Source organism: Molothrus aeneus, chromosome 1, assembly GCF_037042795.1.
Source record: "Molothrus aeneus isolate 106 chromosome 1, BPBGC_Maene_1.0, whole genome shotgun sequence".
In the NCBI taxonomy this organism is placed as follows: domain Eukaryota; kingdom Metazoa; phylum Chordata; class Aves; order Passeriformes; family Icteridae; genus Molothrus; species Molothrus aeneus.
In genome coordinates, this window is record NC_089646.1 from 103,182,844 (window position 1) to 103,201,489 (window position 18,646).

An 18,646-nucleotide genomic window follows, 5' to 3' on the forward strand; every position below is an offset into this window, starting at 1 on the left:
CAGTTTCTCTTCATTGCCTTGTTTTCTGTTTGCTAGAAAGGGGAATTTGATACAGAGGCTGTGCTGGCAACAGAAAGAGTTTAAGGAACTTGAGCGTTTTCTTTCTTCCTGTGCTGAAATTCACATTAGAAGTCATGGTTTTGGTACATAGCCAGTTATAGTAAATAATCAAATAAGAATAAGAAATTCTCAGTCAGCTGGGTGCTTGATTAATGTTCAGGCACTACCAGCTATTCTGTCAGGTTTGCTGCATACAAACAAAGGCAGAGTAATATTTATGTTGGTAAATTTCTTAAGATTACTGTTATTTCTTTCAATAAGTGAAATTTCCTCTTCCTAGGAGGATTGTTGTGCTACTTATAACAAATGAAATGCTGTCAGAGTTCATGTGGATAAGCAGCTGTTTGCTGAGGAAGGCAAAACAACTTATTGGTTTACACTGAGAGAGGAATGTTGTTTCCTGCCTTGTAATTAATGTATTTTCAACCCGCGCTAGATGGAAGGAGATAAATCTTAACAGTATTCTCATCTGAGGAGTTAGTAAGAAATGGGATTTGCAGTGTATTTGCTTTGCTTCTATTTACACCTGTAAGAGAACAGTGTGGGAAGAACAGTATTTTGTTCTCAGTATTTGTTATTAAACGTGCTGCAAGCATGGGGAAATAAAGACATTTGGAAATGGGCAGCCCTGGGTTAATTAAATCCATCTGCTGTCTGACTAATGATAGTAATATTGTATCCAGGAAATCTCTTATGCTGAAAGATTTGATAAAGCCCACAAAGTTTTCTAATAAAGCACTGTTAGAGCCAGCAAGAACTCATGGAACTGGAGAGAAAACCAGTGACTCCTAGAGAGTAACTCAGTATTGTAAGGCTATGCTTCATGCAAGAATATCCCAGAAGGATATAGGAACCTCATTTGTTGTTCCCTGAGATTCAAAATTATAACTGGCAGGAACAGTAAAACTTGTTTACATCTCATCCTATGGTGAAGTTGTGGTTTATGGGGTTATTTTAAATATCTGTTTCCATACTTGCAAACAGACTGGATACAAATGTTCATTAGGAAAGAAGCTACACAGGTGCAAAAATGAGCTTTCAGAGGCATGGTGATAGCAGCTGAAAGACAACAGACTTTTGGTTAGTACTGGCTGGCAAATTGATCCTATAGAGAGTAATACCTCTTTCTAAAGAGAAGCATATATCATACAGCAAGTAGGATGGTTGCTGTTTATTTACACTTCTCTAAGTAATATCAAGAGGAGGGAAAAAGTATTACAGCTTAGTTCATGCATTACTCTTTGTATTGGTTATAGGTGCTCTTTCATATTGTTTGAGCAATGATTTTTGTAGCTGTAAGTTAGGTTTTGGTAACTTACTAATTTATGATTTCCAGAAAAGAAAACTGAACATAGTTTGAGTTTACTGCAATAATTATTTGATTAATTTGGATTTCATGTCATCAAGCACTTGTACAAAACAGGGTGGGGTGGGTGGGGGCAAACTTGAGACATTTGCGGAGACCTGGTGCTTTTAAAGCAAGGCAGATATAATGAGTGTCAGATGAAGAATAGTTTATTCCATGTTGATTTGACAGATGGGTAAAGCAGAACTCTCAGAGATGAATATTGTTGTTCAATTTAATGTCTAAAGCATACAAAAAAGAATGGCTTAGGAGAATTGAACATGGAGGATGGGTTTGAGTGATCTGCATTGGAGGAACTTGTTTAGGCTTCCTTCGTAGCAAATTGAAGTCGCTCTAGTATGTGATTTATCACAGCTTAAAGCAGGAATTTAAAATAGGTCAGACGAATCCCTCTCTGAAACGTCTGTTTTTCTGCTCTGCATTTAAAGTGACCATCTCAGATATGGACAGCTGAAGTTTGATTAAATGAACACCTTTCTCACTGTCACATTTAAAGACCCAAGTTAATTATTGCTTTTTGTAGATGCTAAGGACAATTTGTTAAATAACACATTTCAAAAAGTGGTTTTTTATACAGTTGTGCCAGTTTGAGTGTAGAAATTTATGATGTGTTTCTAAACACATGTGTCACATGTTAGTACCTTGGAAATGTGGCCTGAAGCATAAATCTGCCGTGTATGCTTTCAAGTTCTGCCTCTCTCTCGTGCTGTTTTGGCTGGCAGGGGGTGGGAACAGGCACCCCCCTCCTCTCAGTGAAGGAGCTGAGCACAGGCTGAATGCTGTGACTTGCTTTGCTCTGCAGAGACATGTATTCACTGGAGAGCTTAGCCTTGAAAGCGCAGAATACACAAGTGAGTTTGAAAATAGTAATTGGCCTCATTTATAACATTTTCTGCCAACCAATTTAGCTTATCAAACATTTAAGTGAAGAAAAAGAGAAAGATTTGCACTTCCCTTATGTTCTATAATAAACTTGCTTCTACTAGTAAGCATTGTAGTGTATGTTAGGAGTTCACAGTGACTTTCTAGCAGGTGAATTAGCCTATGTGTGTTTTGTGGAATCACCTGTAATTGCACAGTAGCCATGGCTACCAGGTTAAAGAAATCATGTCCTGATGACTAACAGAAATAGAGAGACTGGTTGCAGGAGACTGGTTTGCCTTCAAGTTCCTTAGTAGCAAACTCTTCAAGAATAAGTTTGTGAGGTCTGAGAACATATGAATAACAAACATCAAAGCACACTCCCTTTGCTGAACTGACGCAGTCTGCTTTTTCAAATCCTTCTTTTGGTAAAAAATTACAGTTTTTTTTTTTAAAGTTTGGGTTTGCAAGTATTTAGTTTGAGAATTGGGTGCCAGCCACATATTTGCAACAAAACTATTTAATTAAAGTAGCTAAAATTTTGAATGAAGATTGCTAATATTTTCATTTTGATTTAGTACAAAGTTAAGTAGAAACATAGACTTTTCACATTCAATGAAAGTTGTATTCCCTTCATTTGAAATCTAACACTTAGAATAACTTAATGGAAATCTTTATGGTTTCTTTTAGATGGTCTAGCACTTATAAAGAAATGACAGAAATGTAGATGAACTCAAGTGGGGAGGACAGAACAGGGTTTAAGGGCAAATGTATGTTTGCACTGTTATTTGTGCAATGGGTGGACCCATTTCAGATGTTTCTAGTATGAATAAAATCATTAAATCGTTCAGGCTGGAAAAGACCTCTAAGATCATCTAGTTCAGCTATTAATATATTGCTTGGAAGCATTAAAAGTACATTTCCAAAAGGGAGTGCAGATGTTGAGGAGTGCAGATGTTAAGTCCTGTTGATTTAAATGTAAAGGACAAAAGATTTCATTTTTCAAGTTTCCACATTCCACGTTTTTCAAGTTTGGTTTAGAAACCCGAACTCCACTGGGTTTTGTTAGATTTAAGGCCCAATACGTTACTCTCTCTCTATGAATTATGAACTATGTATTCTGTATTTAACTTGCACATAAGTCCTATGATGTCTGTGTATTACTATGTAGAATAAGATTTTTTGGCAACATATTTTTTCCCTAGAGTATGGATGCATTTACACCTGTTTTTTTTGCACCAGAGAAGCTTTCCTAGGGATTCTGGTTGGGCCAGTGGGATGGCACTTAAGTTTTAAAGGCTGAGGATATTGAGAGTAAAACCATCTGATCTTTCACATCCATGAGATTGTACTTAGTAGGTCTGCTCACCCTGTCTTGCAGAATAACCAACCATGACTACAGAATCGGGATCAGACTCCGAGTCCAAGGATAAAGAGCAGGATCAGGAGGAGAGCCCTGTGCAGGAAGGGGCGGCAGAGACCCAGCCTCAGGAGCAGCAGCCACAGCAGCAGCCACAGCAGCAGCCACAGCAGCAGCCGAGTGAAGAGCAGCAGACCGCGCTCGAGCAGTTCTCGGCTGTGGCAGCGCACAGCACGCCCGTCAGAAAGGAGCAGGTAAGGCAGCCCACGTACACACACTCACTGCACGCAGCTGGCTGAGTGCCCACCTACTGCTCCCGGGGAATAACCAGCCTGGCACGCGTGGAGCGCAAATATACATTCAGATCCGCGTGGAAGGGTGTTTGATGGGATGCTGTAGGTCTGGGCTGGTTGGTCTTCTGCCTTTAAAGGAAAAATAGTTCTCATGCAGAATGTTTTCAAATTCACGGCAGGTATTCCTGCCCCCAGTGCTTAAACAGGAGGGCAGTCTCATTAACTAAGCAGGAAACATCTTCGACCTTGCGTTTGCATTAGATAGCAGACTGTGTCAGTTTTTATGAAGCTGAAAATGTTTTCAGAGTTCATTTCTTTTGACACCTGCTGAACACTGATTTCATGCTTGCTTGTCTGATGTGTGAGCCATGAAGAAGCTGTGGTCCCTTAAGTTTCTTGTGGGTCTGAAATGACTGCATTATAATTACTTGAGCTATTCATGTAATAGGTTTCAGAAGAGCTATTGCATGCTTTTCCATTTAGTTCATTGTTGCACTTATTAAATTTCCAGAAGCTGCTTTCTTCTTTCCGTTAATAATTTCCAGTCAATAGGATTAACAGGCATTTTTCTTCATGGGTAAGTGACACACAATTAATGAGGTACCTGCAAATCTCTTCCTTTAGCTTCGTAAGGTTATGACCCTCATCTGATTACATTTACCTTTGGAGAGTGGAATAAGCCAGTCTAGCTCCTCCTCTTCTCCATCTTTTTAAAAATTCTGGCTGTTTGAAGTGGGCTCCTGTTCTTTTACCTGATTGCGGTAGACAATGCTGGTGAAGCAATTTTTATCTCTCAAATAGATCAGAAGTTTCCTGAGATTAGTTTGGGGAAAAGAAGCAAAGCTTCTCCAGAAGAGATAGGTGTTGAATAAACTGGTCATTGATTAAAAGTGTAATTCTATCAGTCTTTGGCATAAGTATTATTATTTATGTGGATGTTTTTCCAGACATCTTCAGTAATCTTTCCACTTCAAGTTTCTTTTCACATTAAAAATGTAAAACAAAGAAGCAACAGCAACAAAAAACTCCAAACAACAAAATAAGCCCAACTCCAAAATAACCTCACACACAAAAAAAAGCCCAAACTAATTTAGACACCAAGCCTGTCCACATGTGTTTAGAGGTGTGGGGTGCTCTCATGTGCTGCATGATCCCCTTTATTTCCCAAAGATCACCAGTGAGCTGCTTTCTGTAGAAGGCAAGATAGAAGAACTGGGTTAGTGAAAGGGATATGTGACACCTTCCTGCTGAGTTTACCAGACTGAATCCAAATGTCCATGCTGTAAGCAGACTGCCAAATCCAACTGCACTGATCAGCCCAGTGTATTTCATAGTGCCTTAAGTGTCTGCATATCAGGAAAGGAACATTTAAATGCAGCACTAAGAGACAAAGCTGTTTGCAATAGTGTCATTAAAAAGCCAAAAACTGAAGGATCTTATTCTCCCTCTTGCTGTCCATAATCACAGTGAGAGAGTGTATTTTTGCTCTTACTTTTATGAGAGAACCTTGGGAAAGAAGATTTAAGTTACCAATCCATGACAGTAACTTTTCTTTGTCATCCTATGCCCATAAACCCCCCCAACAATTTAATGTAGGTGAATAACCATTTCAAATTGAGATTAACAGGTATTAGAAAAATGAGTCCTTCCTATCAGGTGTAATAATGCAACCTCACTTTCTGCCTGCCTTCCTGTCTCTTTGAGAAAGAAAAGGTGGCATCACACAAGGTCAGGCACCAAAGTTTCTGAGTAACTACTATAAGTAGATGGGATTCATGTGTTTTGCAAGTGTGGCAACATCACTTCATACCCCAGTGAGAAGCTGCAGAGCTAAAGATCCAAAATCTTTATTGCTGAATCCCCTGACTCCAGAGGCATCCTTTGAGAGGAGGTCCAGATTTAGAAGGGCTTGAACATAGTGTGTCATACATGGGAGAGATTTTGCTCAAAAAATGCAAACCCTGAAGCAACTTGTGCTGCATTAGAATTTCGTCCATAGTACTTTAAAAATACTGCAAAAACAGGACACAGAAACTACAAAAAAAAAACCCAAAAAAAAACCCAAACCAAGCAAACAAACAAACAAAACAGTGCAGAAATACCTTGGAGAAGAATTTAGGAGAACTGAATCCATGTTGATGTTGCAGAGTGAAAAATAATTCACTGTGTACATGGGTCTTTCACTGGCCATTTTTTTTCCTGGATTCCAGGATGTCAGGTTTCTTTAGGAAGAAGAGACTTAATACAGTCTGAAAGTACCTCAATGCCTGAACATGTCAGCATAGTTTGGGGGAATTTTCTCTAATGGTTCTTGGCATGTTTTGTTCTCCAGAAAAATGAGAGGAAAACCTTTTGTATGATTTTAACCTAGACACAGTCCCCTGATCTTAATGTAGATGGGAACCTTAACAAACAAAGTAACCTCACTAATATTTTTTAATATTTATAAATAAGCAAAACTCTGCAGTAGTCTTGATCTACTGACTGTCTTTATGAGGGCAAATAATGACTAGTCCATTGGGATTCACATAAATTGCTCACAGGCTGAGTATGGTTCTAAGATTTAAATGGATGAGGGGTGTCCTTGTTGTGAATTTTTTTCTCAAGCAGCTTTTCTGTTTTGTTGAAAGAGATTAGTTCCATGCTGGGGTATTTTGTTGGTTGTTTTTTGTTGGAGCGCAGGGCTAACCCTCACATGAGAAATGTAATAAGCCACTGGTAAGACAGTGCATTTTTCCCCATCACTGGAATTACTTTTTTTGCCAACATATATGCATGTGTGCCTTTCCTGGCAGATTTCTTTTGACAAAACATACAGAAATCATCACAGCACCTCTGCCTACCAGCAGCAGTGCAGTTTTGCACAGAGGCCCAAGCAGGAGGCATCTTCAGTGTTGTTTATTTCTCCTTCCACAAGGCTGGACCAATTGCCAGCTGGCTGCAGATGTGGTAGAAGGCTAGCTGGCCTCAAGCCTTGCTGTGATCCCAGGGGGTCTCTCCCTCTTCATCACAGCTGCTGTGAGTGTTAAATGCTAGCAAACAGCTGATCCACTTGCCTACACTGTGCCTTCATCTCCCCCCAGTTTTCAAGGTATGTGAGTACCTTGATATCCAGGTACAGAGCTGGTGTCCAGCTGCTGGAAGGAAGAATTCCTCTTGTGTTGGAGCTAGATGGGGGAAGAGATGGCTGGTGCTAGGCTGCTCCTGAGGAAGAACATTCATGGCCCAGGAGATGCAATAGATTTTGAAAGCAACTCTTGCCTTTTTATCTTTTAAGCCCCACTCTTTTCCAGTTTCCCCACCCAGGAATGCCCAGGAGGCCATTGCTGTGTCCTCCTTGCAGGGAGAGGAGGACTCTAAGGTCTTGCCATACCTCTTTGTAATTTGTGGGCTTTGGTGGCAGCTAACAGTGTAGGGATCACAGCCAGCTCCAAATTGTCCTTTCCCCCCTTGTCAGAAGGCAGAGGAGAAACTTAAAGCTTGTTTCTATTAAATCACTCAGGGACAGTACCCCGTGATTAGAGGTACAATGTTGTTTCAGGTTATATGATGCAACATTGTTCTGGTCTCAAAGCAGCTTAAAGCCTTTGGATGGATTTGCTCCATTCTCATGAAGGTTTATTATATACAATGAATGGAAACAGACTTGCAGGATTAATTTACAATATATTTCCACTAATGCTTGTTGCTTATTACACTGAAATAATTCAGAGCCAGAGCAGGTTGGGGTTTTTTTGCCTTGTAGTGAGATAACAGAAAGATGTTTTTATTTAACTTAAGCTTTAGATGAGGTATTACTGCACTCCTGTTGAGGTTTTGTTTGGAGTCTATCAGGGATATAAGTGATGAGAAGGGTAATGACTGCAGCACAGTGCTGTTGCTAGGAAGGGTGAAATGCTGTAGAGCTGTTCTGGCTTTCATCTGGAGCTGTGGAGAGGACTGGGGACTGTGCTGCATCACGGGAAATTCAAATGGCCTGACCCTCAGATAAACCCGAGCAAAAGCAGCCAGGGTCGTTTACTTCTTGCCCCTCTTCCAAATAGCACCTACTTCTCTCCAGCTTGAGAGACCTACTGGGCATCAGCAGAGAGCAAAATTCATCCTCTCATCCTGTGTGTTTAGCCAGCTGGCTGCACATTAAAGTTGTTTGGCCCCTCACTTCTGTCACGTTTTCTTAACCCTTTGCTTGGGTGCTTGAGGAGCCTTTCACTCTCCCAGGGAGGAATCCCTTTATGAATTCATGCTGTTCAGGGGGGAGCCATGCTCTCATTCAGGGATTGTTTTCCCACTGACAGCAAAATTAGTGCAAACTTGATGGTGTTTTTCTATTCATATGACACCATGGAAACATCGTATTATTTAACAGGTACAGGACTTCAAAGTAATATCAAGAAAGTGTAGGAGTATCTGTTCATCAACAAAATTTACTGATTACTCAGTGCTTCCAAGATGCCAAAAAGCAAGTACAGGAAGTGGGATTTTGTACCTGTGGAAAAAGTAGAAGCCTTAAAATATTTTCACGAATGCCCCTCCTTCATGGGCATTTCTGTACATTTTGGAGGTAGAAGGGAGGGCTGGAAGGAATATGGGAAATATTTTCAGTAAAGACTGTCCTGCATCAGGGGCTTTCTTGTCCAAGCCTCCCAGAAAGGCTCATATAAATGCTTGGGTGCAGCATGTACAGTGAATTGGAAGGCATGATTGGAGGGCTTTTTGATGATTCAAAAAGCATCTTTTTTTTTCTCTTTATAGGCTACAGAGAAGGAACAGGAGTTTGCTGCTGCGAGTGCAAAACAGTTGGAATATCAGCAGCTAGAGGACGACAAGCTCTCTCAAAAATCTTCGTCTAGCAAACTTTCCAAGTCTCCTCTAAAGATTGTCAAGAAACCGAAAAATATGCAATGCAAAGTGACGCTCCTGGATGGATCGGAATATGCCTGTGAAGTAGAGGTAAATGGCTTTTTGTCATCTTATTTTTTTTTCATCCTGTCAGGAGATAAATGGTGAAAATTGTATTTCTAATTTAAGAAAAAGGATGAATGGCGTGATACTTCACCAGTGGCAAGCACAGAGATGCTTTCATTGTTTTCTCTGGAGGTTGTTGAAGATGGTGCACAGATTTGAGCTAGGTGAGGGATTCTGAGCACTCCCTGAAACAGCCAGAGACTGTGGATTAATTTTCTGTTGGCACAAGCCACAGCAGAATGCAGAAAACAAAGTATGGGCAACAAAGTCCATAAACAAAAAAGGATTTTGATCTCACTGGGTTTTTCTTTTCCTTGGTGCTTTACTGAGTTGAGTCTTCCATTGAGTCATTGTCCATACAGAAATTCTGACTATTGTGAGATTACTGCGGGCATGAGAGACACCCTGGGCAAGTGGGGAAAATGTCAAGCACAAATAGCAGTGAGAATGGAGAGTTTTGTGTGCTTTTCCATGATGTCTGTGAATCATAACTGTGTTTGAATGTTACTGGCAAAAAGATGCTGTGATTTTTCTGCAAGGAAGCTTGCCTTCCCTGCTGGGACTCTGAGAGGAAGCTCCCTACATTTGAGAGGGATGATCTTTGCTGTCACTTAAAAGCCAGTCTGTGCCTGTGGGCAGACCCATGCTAAGAGGATGCCTTCAACTCCAGAAGGCCCCAGAAAAGCAAAAAGTGAGCACATTTAGCATCTCAGAGTAAGCATGAGAAAATTCAGCATCTCAGGGTGGACCCTTTCTCCATTCAGTCATTGTCATCAAGGTGATTTTTGGGCACTAGACCAGCCTTGTCCTGTTTTAGGTCAGAAGGTCATGAACACAAGACAAGGCTGAGCCTGACCAAGCAGTGGCTGCAGGGGAAGGATGAGTCTTGGAGGGCCTGGCTAAGCCAGCCATCCTTTGGGTAATTGCTGAATTCCATGGAGAAGAAAAGCCACCTGGGGAGAACAGGAGAGTATAAAGGCAGAGATTAAATAGTCTGCAGGGGAAAGGGAAATCCACAAGAGCATGGAGAAGGAGAAAGGATGGAGAAAAGGAGTACCTGACTGGGAGCCAAATCTTTGCCATCTTTACAATCATGTTGCATGCAGCCCCCTTGTCCTTCAGCTGCTCTCATTTTAGGTGCTTTGGAGAGTGGCAGGTGAGGAAAAACCTTATTGGTTTTTAGTTAACCCCAGCATTACAGTTTGGGTCAAAAGTTGTCATGCTAGGAGTGAGCTGCAAACAGAAGCTGGTATTTTGCTACTCTTACAGCAAATTAGCTGTCCATGTGGCTGAGTATCTTTTAATTTCACTGGCCAAGTCCTATGTTGTTTCCTTCAGCCTAGGACTGGCTATCTGGACCCATCCTTTGTTACTATTAAATGGTCATTTCTTGACCTGCAGTCTCAGTTTTGTCACTCAGGGATAGTGTGGGAGCCATTAAGCTGGAGGAATGACTCATACTGGCTTTGATGGAAAGAGTCAACTCATTTCAGCTTTTGCCACTTGCTTGTAAAATGTGAGTCACTTTTTGGAATACAATCAAGCAAATCTTACCAAATAAGATTTCTATGGAAATCTTGTCTAGCAGGCTGAGCTTTATCAGAATCTAAGATGGAGCAGAAAGGGAGATTTGTTATGTTAGATTTCCACTTATGCAAAAAAAATGCTGTGAATAATACTTTTTATAGGAACTTTCACTCTTTCACTACTTGAGTTCTCTTGAAGCATAAAAATGCTGGCATATGGAAGCCATCTTGTTTTATTGCTTGTCAAATTTCTCCTTCTGCTTTGCAAGTTCTGAATAGCTCTTGAATAATGTCCAATATAAGTTTTGTATGATTTTTTTCTACTTACATTGCTGAAATATTTTCAAGTTGTATTGACTGTCATCAGTAATCATTCTATCTGCTTCTAAGATGATCAGGCTTCCCTGGCAGAATGTAATACTAATGAGAAGAGAGCTCCTAAAAGGATGACTTTTCAAATGATGAAGCTGTAAGGCTATGATGATGAGTAGACCATGGGGTACATTGAAACAAAGTTAGTTAGGAGGAACAAATATTTCAGGGAATGAGTGCAGCTGGGGTGGTGATGACACCTTACATGCCTTAAACAGTGTGATTCAGACTTTGCATCTGTATTGCTGATACAACTGCAGGTGCTTCTGTGGCACAGCCCACTCTAGCCCATGGGAGTTCTTGGTAGATCCAAAGGAAGTCCACTTCCTACATGCATAAAGTTTAGCTACAGCAAAAGGATGCTGAGTCCAGCCAAGACAAATGATGTGACTTTCACTGTGCTTTTTCTCCAGAGGAGTAAAAAAGTATTCACAAAGGGAGTTAGTAGGGCAGGGAAGCTGAGGGTCTGTCTCAGGTGACATCTCAGGAAGTTGTGTAGGAGGCTGAAGTTGAAGTTCTACAGAAGTTTTGGATAATAAAGTTCTTTGTCAGTTACAGAAACTCAGTGCTGCAGCATGAAAAACAATCCATCATATTTCAAAAAAATGCTATCATATTTTAAGGATCACCTTCAAGTGAACTCACTGTATCAATTTAAAGGGGGGAAAATGTGTATATGCACAAGCATACATACATACATACTGATATATATATATGTGTGTGTGTGTGTGTGTGTATGTGTGTTATTCTCTGTCAGCAGCACACAAAGCCACGAAGTTTTACAGAATCACAGAATATTATGAGTTGGAAGGGACCCAAAAGGATCATTAAGTCCAGCTCCTAAGTGAATGGCCAATACAGGGATTGAACCCGCTCCCTTGGTGTTATTATCACCATGCTGTAAGCAAGTGAGCTACTCGCAGTTCTTTCTTATATATATATATAAAATATAAAGTATAGTAAGGCACCCAACAAATTATGAAGGTCAGTAAGTACCCCAAGACTAATTCTTTAAAAGAAAAGGGAGAGGGACAGACAACATGGCAATCAAATATTTAATACTTCCATTTCTTGTGTTCAACCCACATAACTGGATCTTTCAGAGTGACAGTGACCCAAGGTAGGGATGTGACAATTTTTAAATGTGAGTCAGAAATGTCACCCTGTGTTGTCAGCTCCTTTCTTTCTGCTCCATGTGTATCATGCTTCTACCCACTGAAGGCTACAAAGCAAAGTAATCTGGAAGGACTAGAAACTTAGAAACCTAATTTTGAGCTAGAATAATAGCTCTGTCAGTGAATCTTGATTTGGATGCAGGCCAGGTATTTATCTCTCCAGAATTGCATTCCCTAGTCTGGGAGTTGGGGATCATTATAGAATCCATCAGTTACTCTATAAAGTGCTTTGCAAATGACAAATGCTTTTTATGTATGTTAAATATTAATGTAATTTAAAGGAGCTTATTGCTCTCCAGTAGAGCGCAACCTGCAGCTTATCAATTATGTGTTCATCCCACTAATGACCTGGCAGCCGACGTGGCACGTACTCACAGATTGAGACACTTCTGAGGCAAGTTTGGTTAATCCATTATGCCCTTGCTGTCCTTTGTTTCAGAAGCCCCTCTTTCTTATTCCATTTTTAATGCTGAACATTTTCACTGTCTGCTGCTATATCTTTCAATCTCTCTCACATTCAGGGCTTTGCATTTGTGACACTGGGGGTTTTTTCATGTTGTATGAGATGTATGAGGGAAAGTGTAGTGGAGCCAACTTCAAAGCTGAGGTTAACAGGGGGTCATCTAATGTAGTCTCCATTCAGTGAAAGGATCTTAAGCAAATACCAGGTAAAAGCTTTCCCTTGAGGCCCTGCAGTGTTACTGCCTGTGTGCTCTATCTGTCCTGACCCAGAAAGTCTTTCATGCAGTAACACATTACAAGCCAAAACCAGGTTAAGGAGGTAACCCAACCTGTTCATTCATCCTCCTCCAAAACCATAAACCACCAGTGTCACCATCTGTACCCCCAGTGCTGCTCTTGTCAGAAGCCTGCAGATGGTAGTGGCAGCCTTATTTCAGAGCAGGGTTTCCTTTCCAAGGTGGGATGGCCACCTGATGGTGCTTCCCCTCCCCAGGGAAAGCTGTTGGCTTTTGGAAAAGAGGTATTTGTACATTGACATTGTCCCCAGTCTGCCAAGACAAACAGCCTCAGGGCAGCTGTGTGTTTCTCCCATGTCATGAAGAGCCTGGAGATTTCTGAGGGGCGTTGGATCACAGGAGTCGATGCAGTCCATTCAGAGGGACAAAGCCTGGTGGTTTCCACCAGATGTCCGCCCCTGCTGGCAGTGGTTCTCCTTGGGTTGTTCATTGTGCTCTCCCAGCCAGCATCATGCTCAGAAATGTTGATTGTCAAAGCGTCCAAGGCCAGAGCTGTGGCCACAACTGCACTTCAAATTGTCTCCTTTAACCAAACTAGACCTATTCTTTGCATTCATTGGTTTGAAGAGCTAAGGAGAAAGCAATATCCAAGACTGCAAATTAATTTCAGATAACCTAAAAAAGGCAATGAACGCACTACTTCAAGTTTTTCCTAAGATTCAAGAAAACAAGCAAAAATTACTTATTTCTGGGTTTCTTCAGCTTTAAGTAGGAGCTTTCAAATGCTGTAGTACAATATGTTTCTTCTAGGATTTATTTCCCTTTTTGTGCATATCAGCCCCATCTCAATTTTCTTTTATCTAGACCACTGCATTTTAATTAAAAGATGCAAGTGGAACAAGCTGTCATGCTCTCCATTACACATAGCCTAATTTAAAGTGTCTTCCTAAAACAAGTCGGAATTTGTCTTTGTTGCTGCTCTAAATATATACATGCTGTCACTCACAATGTGAGGGCAGAAAGCTGTAACATAATCTGTCTAAATAAATGGTAAAATAATTAGATTTCATTTTGAAAGGCTCAGCTGTCTGAGGCCATTGGTAATTTATACTCTTTCGTCATTCCTGTACCACTCAGACTTTCTTATCATGCAGGCCACCAGTGAATGAAAACAAATGTTTCCATGGCAGCCTGTCTGTGGCATCTCTGCAGCCCTACATCAAACAGCAAATTGACGTAGGATCCAGATAAGCTGCACAGCACATGGAGAAACAACAGCTCACAAAGTATTACTGTTAACCCCACTTCTGTGTGAGTGGGGGTCAGCTGAGGTAGGAAGGGACTGGTAAAAATACACTGTATATGGGTATTTTTAACTCCAGTTTTCTCAGTCATGCAACTTGGGCAGTGGTTCAGTGTCCCATGCTGCAGCCACTGTTACACCTTTGTAATGAACTTCTGGTGACTTCCTCCCTGGTGGAGACCACACTTTCTTAATGGATTTCCCCACATCCTCAGGTGACATCAGAGTTGCGTGCTTGAGTTTGAATAGCAAGAAGTTTTCTTTTCATGCATTTGAAACCAGGGCTTGTGACATGGACCAAAGCAGACTGGAGTGAACTGGTCCCTTTCTGCCCTACACAAGTATGGGCTGATAATCCTTTTTGAATGGACATGAAATAAATGGATTCTCTAATGGTTGAAGTATTGCTTTTCACATGAATTTCTCATTTTCCTGTTAAAAAGTGTGAATACAGGATGTTTCCTTAAAAAATAAGTTATTGAAGATTGTCTTTGGACAGGCTTGAAGGGTTGAGAACAAGCAGAATTATTTCTGCATTGCCACCTCTGCCAGCAATGAAGGAGAGCAGTGGCTGCCTGTGCTGCTTTTCCTGACCTGCAAGAGGAAAAATCTGGAGGAAAAATCCTCCTGTGTTTCTGTATGATAGAGGGGGACTGCATGGCCCTGTGGTCCCCCTCCCCACTCAGTCCCAGCCAACCCTTCCCTGGGACTTTCCATGTGTGGACCCACCAGCCGCTTTTGCACGGGGAGTTTATTAACATCAAATTTCTCCTCGGTTTTGAGGTAGGTTTTAAGGTCAGGAAGGAAACCTTGTAATAAGATGCACTCTGCATTCTGGGGGATACAGTTTCGGTTACCCCCTGCACATTTTAATTGTTTAATGAATTCCATACAGTCTCTTGTAAATGGCTTTACATACCAAACTGATTATTGAATGCAAGAGGAGTTTTTTTAATAAGTCTTTTCCTTTTGACCTACTCATTGCTTGCACTTCACTTAATTTAATATGAAGACCTTTGTTTTGAGTCTTGTTTCTTCCCCGGGATATGTTTCACTAAAAGTGGCTGGGTTGAGAGGCATCGTCGCTGTTACACAGCATGTTTTCTGTCCCCAGACCCTCTAATTAGGGCTGACTTGGATTAGCCAGGGGATTCACTTAAGATCTATGTTACCTGACACATGTCAGTAGGAGTCTGAGTATTGCCTGAATATGTTTCAGCTGAATAAAGTTAATAAACAGTTCTTCTGACTTGGTTTTTCCAAATACCGTAGGCCTCTTTTTATAAGTTAAAATAATTGTCAATTCAAGAAGCATAATGATCTGGAAATCAGAACCAATGTCATAATGATCTCATAATAATCAACTGTGAGGCTGAGAAGAGAAAGGGGTTTTTTTTCTTCAGTTTGGTAATTAAAACAAAAATAAAAATTTTTGGGCTCCCTCTTAGTGATTATGATTATTATTCTTACTTCACTGAAGCTAAAGAAATCTAAATTAAAACAAGTCAGGTTGAGCTAAGCCTTTTCGAAATGCCACAAGGCTGAGGAAGTGGGGCTGGAGCATTTCTGCCTTGCCAGGGCAGGCTCAGGTCCCCTGACAGCCTCTTGTGGCTGGGAATATCTGGGCTGTGTGCTGTTCAGGGGGAAGGTCTCTTATAACCTTGGCAGGCAGACACCTAAGCAACTAGACAGATATTTTCTCCAGTTCATATGCAAGTATTTTAGAGATTGAATGAGGAACCAAGAATTAAAACTAAGTCACTCCTTTAGATGTACCAAGTGGACAGCAGGTGGGGCCTTAAATTACACATTTTGGCATAGCAGAGGACATGGTCACAATCAAATGCCAGAAGCTTAAAAGAAAAAAAAATGTACACATTTTCTCCAGATCTACATTTTCTACATCTAATCCTCTTAACGAGCGTCTTTTGTTAATAGTTTCTGAAAATTATTTGTGCAGGGAAGTTTTGAGTTTATCAGGCAAAAATAGTCATTTTGATACCTTGGAGGTGCCAGCCATTTTTCATAACATTGAAAACTATTGTGAACAGTCCAGCTACATGGACAAAGACTTTCAGCTGCTCTGAAACTGCATATATTTTGGGAATAAATGGTTAGCTGAAAACTTTCTACTGAAATAGTGCCTCTGGTTCCTTCCCCTTGGGGAACCAGCTGGACACAAGCCAGGCAACAGGAGCTTGTTCTCCATCTGGCAAAGTTTTTAAAAACTAGGTTTGATCATGCACACTCAAACTGAAGTACTGCAGGGTTCTTTGCTGGTTAATCTGTTTGCAAGAGTCCAAGAGAGGATGATCTTCCACCTGCCTTTCACTCCAGACTGAGAGATGTCTGTTGGTTCCAGGGGTCCTGACCTTGTCACCATCCTTGCTGATGGCCTCACCAGGGTAAGACTGCATCAGTCCCTTTGTGTTCGTCTTCTCCAGGCTTATTGCCTGGGGTGGTCTTGGCCCCAGAGAGCCTCCAGCTTCTTACTGGAGTGCCTTGTGCAGCCAGCACCCAACCTCTGTGTGTATTTTTTAATGACTGCTGGAATATAAATCAAAAAGAGTGGATGACAGGCTTTGTCTTTTCCCTTTTCCAAATGGACACACAAAGCCTTCTGCTGTTTCTGTACAGTGTGCACATTCCCCCCTCTACCTCATGCCCAACCAACACAGTAGTTGCTGATTTTCATGTTGCTGCCCAGTCACGCTCCTGCCAAGCCTCCCTGCATTTTGTCATGTTTCCTGCTCTGTTTCTGTGTCAATGAAGTGCCTGCTGCTTGTTCCAGTCCTAACCGAGCTGTCTGAATTCATCAACTGTGTTTCTAGTTGCTCCAATTTATAGGTGCTGTCCCCATGTCAACACTTAGAGTTGCCCTTTCCAGACCCAAACTAAGTAAACCTTCACTTTATTATCATCCCCTAAATATATTACCATGTCTAAGAAAATCTTAACGCCTCAAATGGGTGATTATTTTTTTTACAGCTGAGCCCCATGCAGCACTGGTCTGCTTTTATGTTTTCTCATCCTTGTCTGTTGATACAGTGAACAGAATATCATAGACAGGGCTGGGTGGTGAAGTATCTGCTTGCAAAGCAAAGTGTTGATAGGCAGCAAGGTCTGTCTCTCATGGTTTATCTCACTCTGGCAGAAATGATTTTGATCTGAAGTGGATAAATCTTGGATGTAGCCTGAGAACAGGATATGTTAGTTTTCATGAAAACCCCAGCACTGATGGTGCAATACCATCTAAGGTACCCCAAATCTAAAAGCCTGATCATCCTGCTCCCTCTTCTGCCTCAAGAGCATCTTTCTCTGCAGTGTATTTTTTTTTCACTCCAGGCTGGCAATGTAGGTCAGAGAGAGCTCTGTGGCTTTTAAATTCATATGGCAAGATTACTCTGTAAATCAGACTATGTTGACAGTAGAGCTTTTTCAGCTGAAAATAAACAAACTGTTTATGGGTTTTTTTTTGTTGATATATGCCAAGGACTATTTATATCTCAGGTAGTGATTGGTTCCCCTTGCTATGTTGATACTAGGCTTGTGCACAGTTAGTTAGCACGTGAGATGAGGAGAGATGAGTGTTTGCTGAGTTTATCCAAGTATAGGTAGAATAAGGAAAATATTTATAGCCACCACTGGAAAGCTTCAGCTGCTGCATGAATCCCAAGAGACCTGCCTGAGTTACTGCAGAGTGTCTTGCAGGAGGCTGTAGGGCAATCAGGAGGCATTAAGCCAATGGATCAGCTGTATGTCTAGCTAAAATCCTAGCCCAAACAATCTGTGCTCTCAAGAAAGCTGAGTGAGGGGGTTACTTTCTCTGCTGAAAGGCCTTCATAAATGGAATACTGTTTATTATTTTATGTCATGATTTAGCAAATGTGTAAAGCTAATAAATGTGCTGAGAACAGAAGTTCTAATTGAGAAATTGTGTCCACTTTTTATATTCATTTGCCAGAGGGTAGTGCTCATAAGCTGGTAGCAGACCTCAGTTTATACAGTATGCAGTCTCTTGATGCACTTGGGATGCATTTGATAATCATCACATTTGACAGGTATTTCTGTAGCCCCTGTGCACATGCAGACATGGCTCTCACACTTCCACATCCAAAAACATGCTCCAGTGTTCATTTTTTATCGAGTGCCCCTAGCATGGTTGCATTGTCATGAAAGGAGTGCTCACTGTTTTCCCAAGGATGCAAACTGTGTGGAGCACCCATCAGTACACTTAGAGATTGTGTGGTCCCCGTGCTGGTGTGATCTCTGCTGCTGATGTAGAAGGCAAAAACCCTAATTTGGTTTGATGCCAGAATCGGGACTAGGTCACCAATCTTCTTACTGGGATTTAGCAGTCCTCTGGGTTATTTTAGATTAGTGCTGGCTGTTTAGGATTGCCAGCTCAAATGGCATTAAAGAAGGTTGCCCCTGATAAAAACTGTGTCATATTATACAATGTCATTGACATTTGCTGCAGGTATCTGACTGTAGCATAGGCAGTGTTATGTGTTTATCTGTTGATCTAAATACTTGGTTAGCAGTTGACAGAAAAGGTTATTTTCAGGAATGGTAATACATTTCAATATGGTGTATTACAATAAATATCAATAAGATGCTGAATTATAGTACTATCATCATGAGGGGAAAAAAGACAGTGATCAATC

General features: G+C 41.1%; 1 protein-coding gene across 23 annotated transcripts in view; it reads left to right on the forward strand.

The window, feature by feature from the left end:
• Positions 1-18,646, forward strand: part of EPB41L3 (erythrocyte membrane protein band 4.1 like 3) — a 97,170-nt gene that overhangs the window by 27,398 nt on the left and 51,126 nt on the right. For all 23 annotated transcript variants that reach the window (XM_066561810.1, XM_066561891.1, XM_066561858.1 and 20 more), the window contains exons 2-3: positions 3,669-3,901; positions 8,693-8,890. In XM_066561810.1, the coding sequence (XP_066417907.1) occupies positions 3,680-3,901; positions 8,693-8,890 (420 nt within the window). In that variant the 5' untranslated portion in view covers positions 3,669-3,679. The remainder of the gene's footprint in view (positions 1-3,668; positions 3,902-8,692; positions 8,891-18,646) is intronic.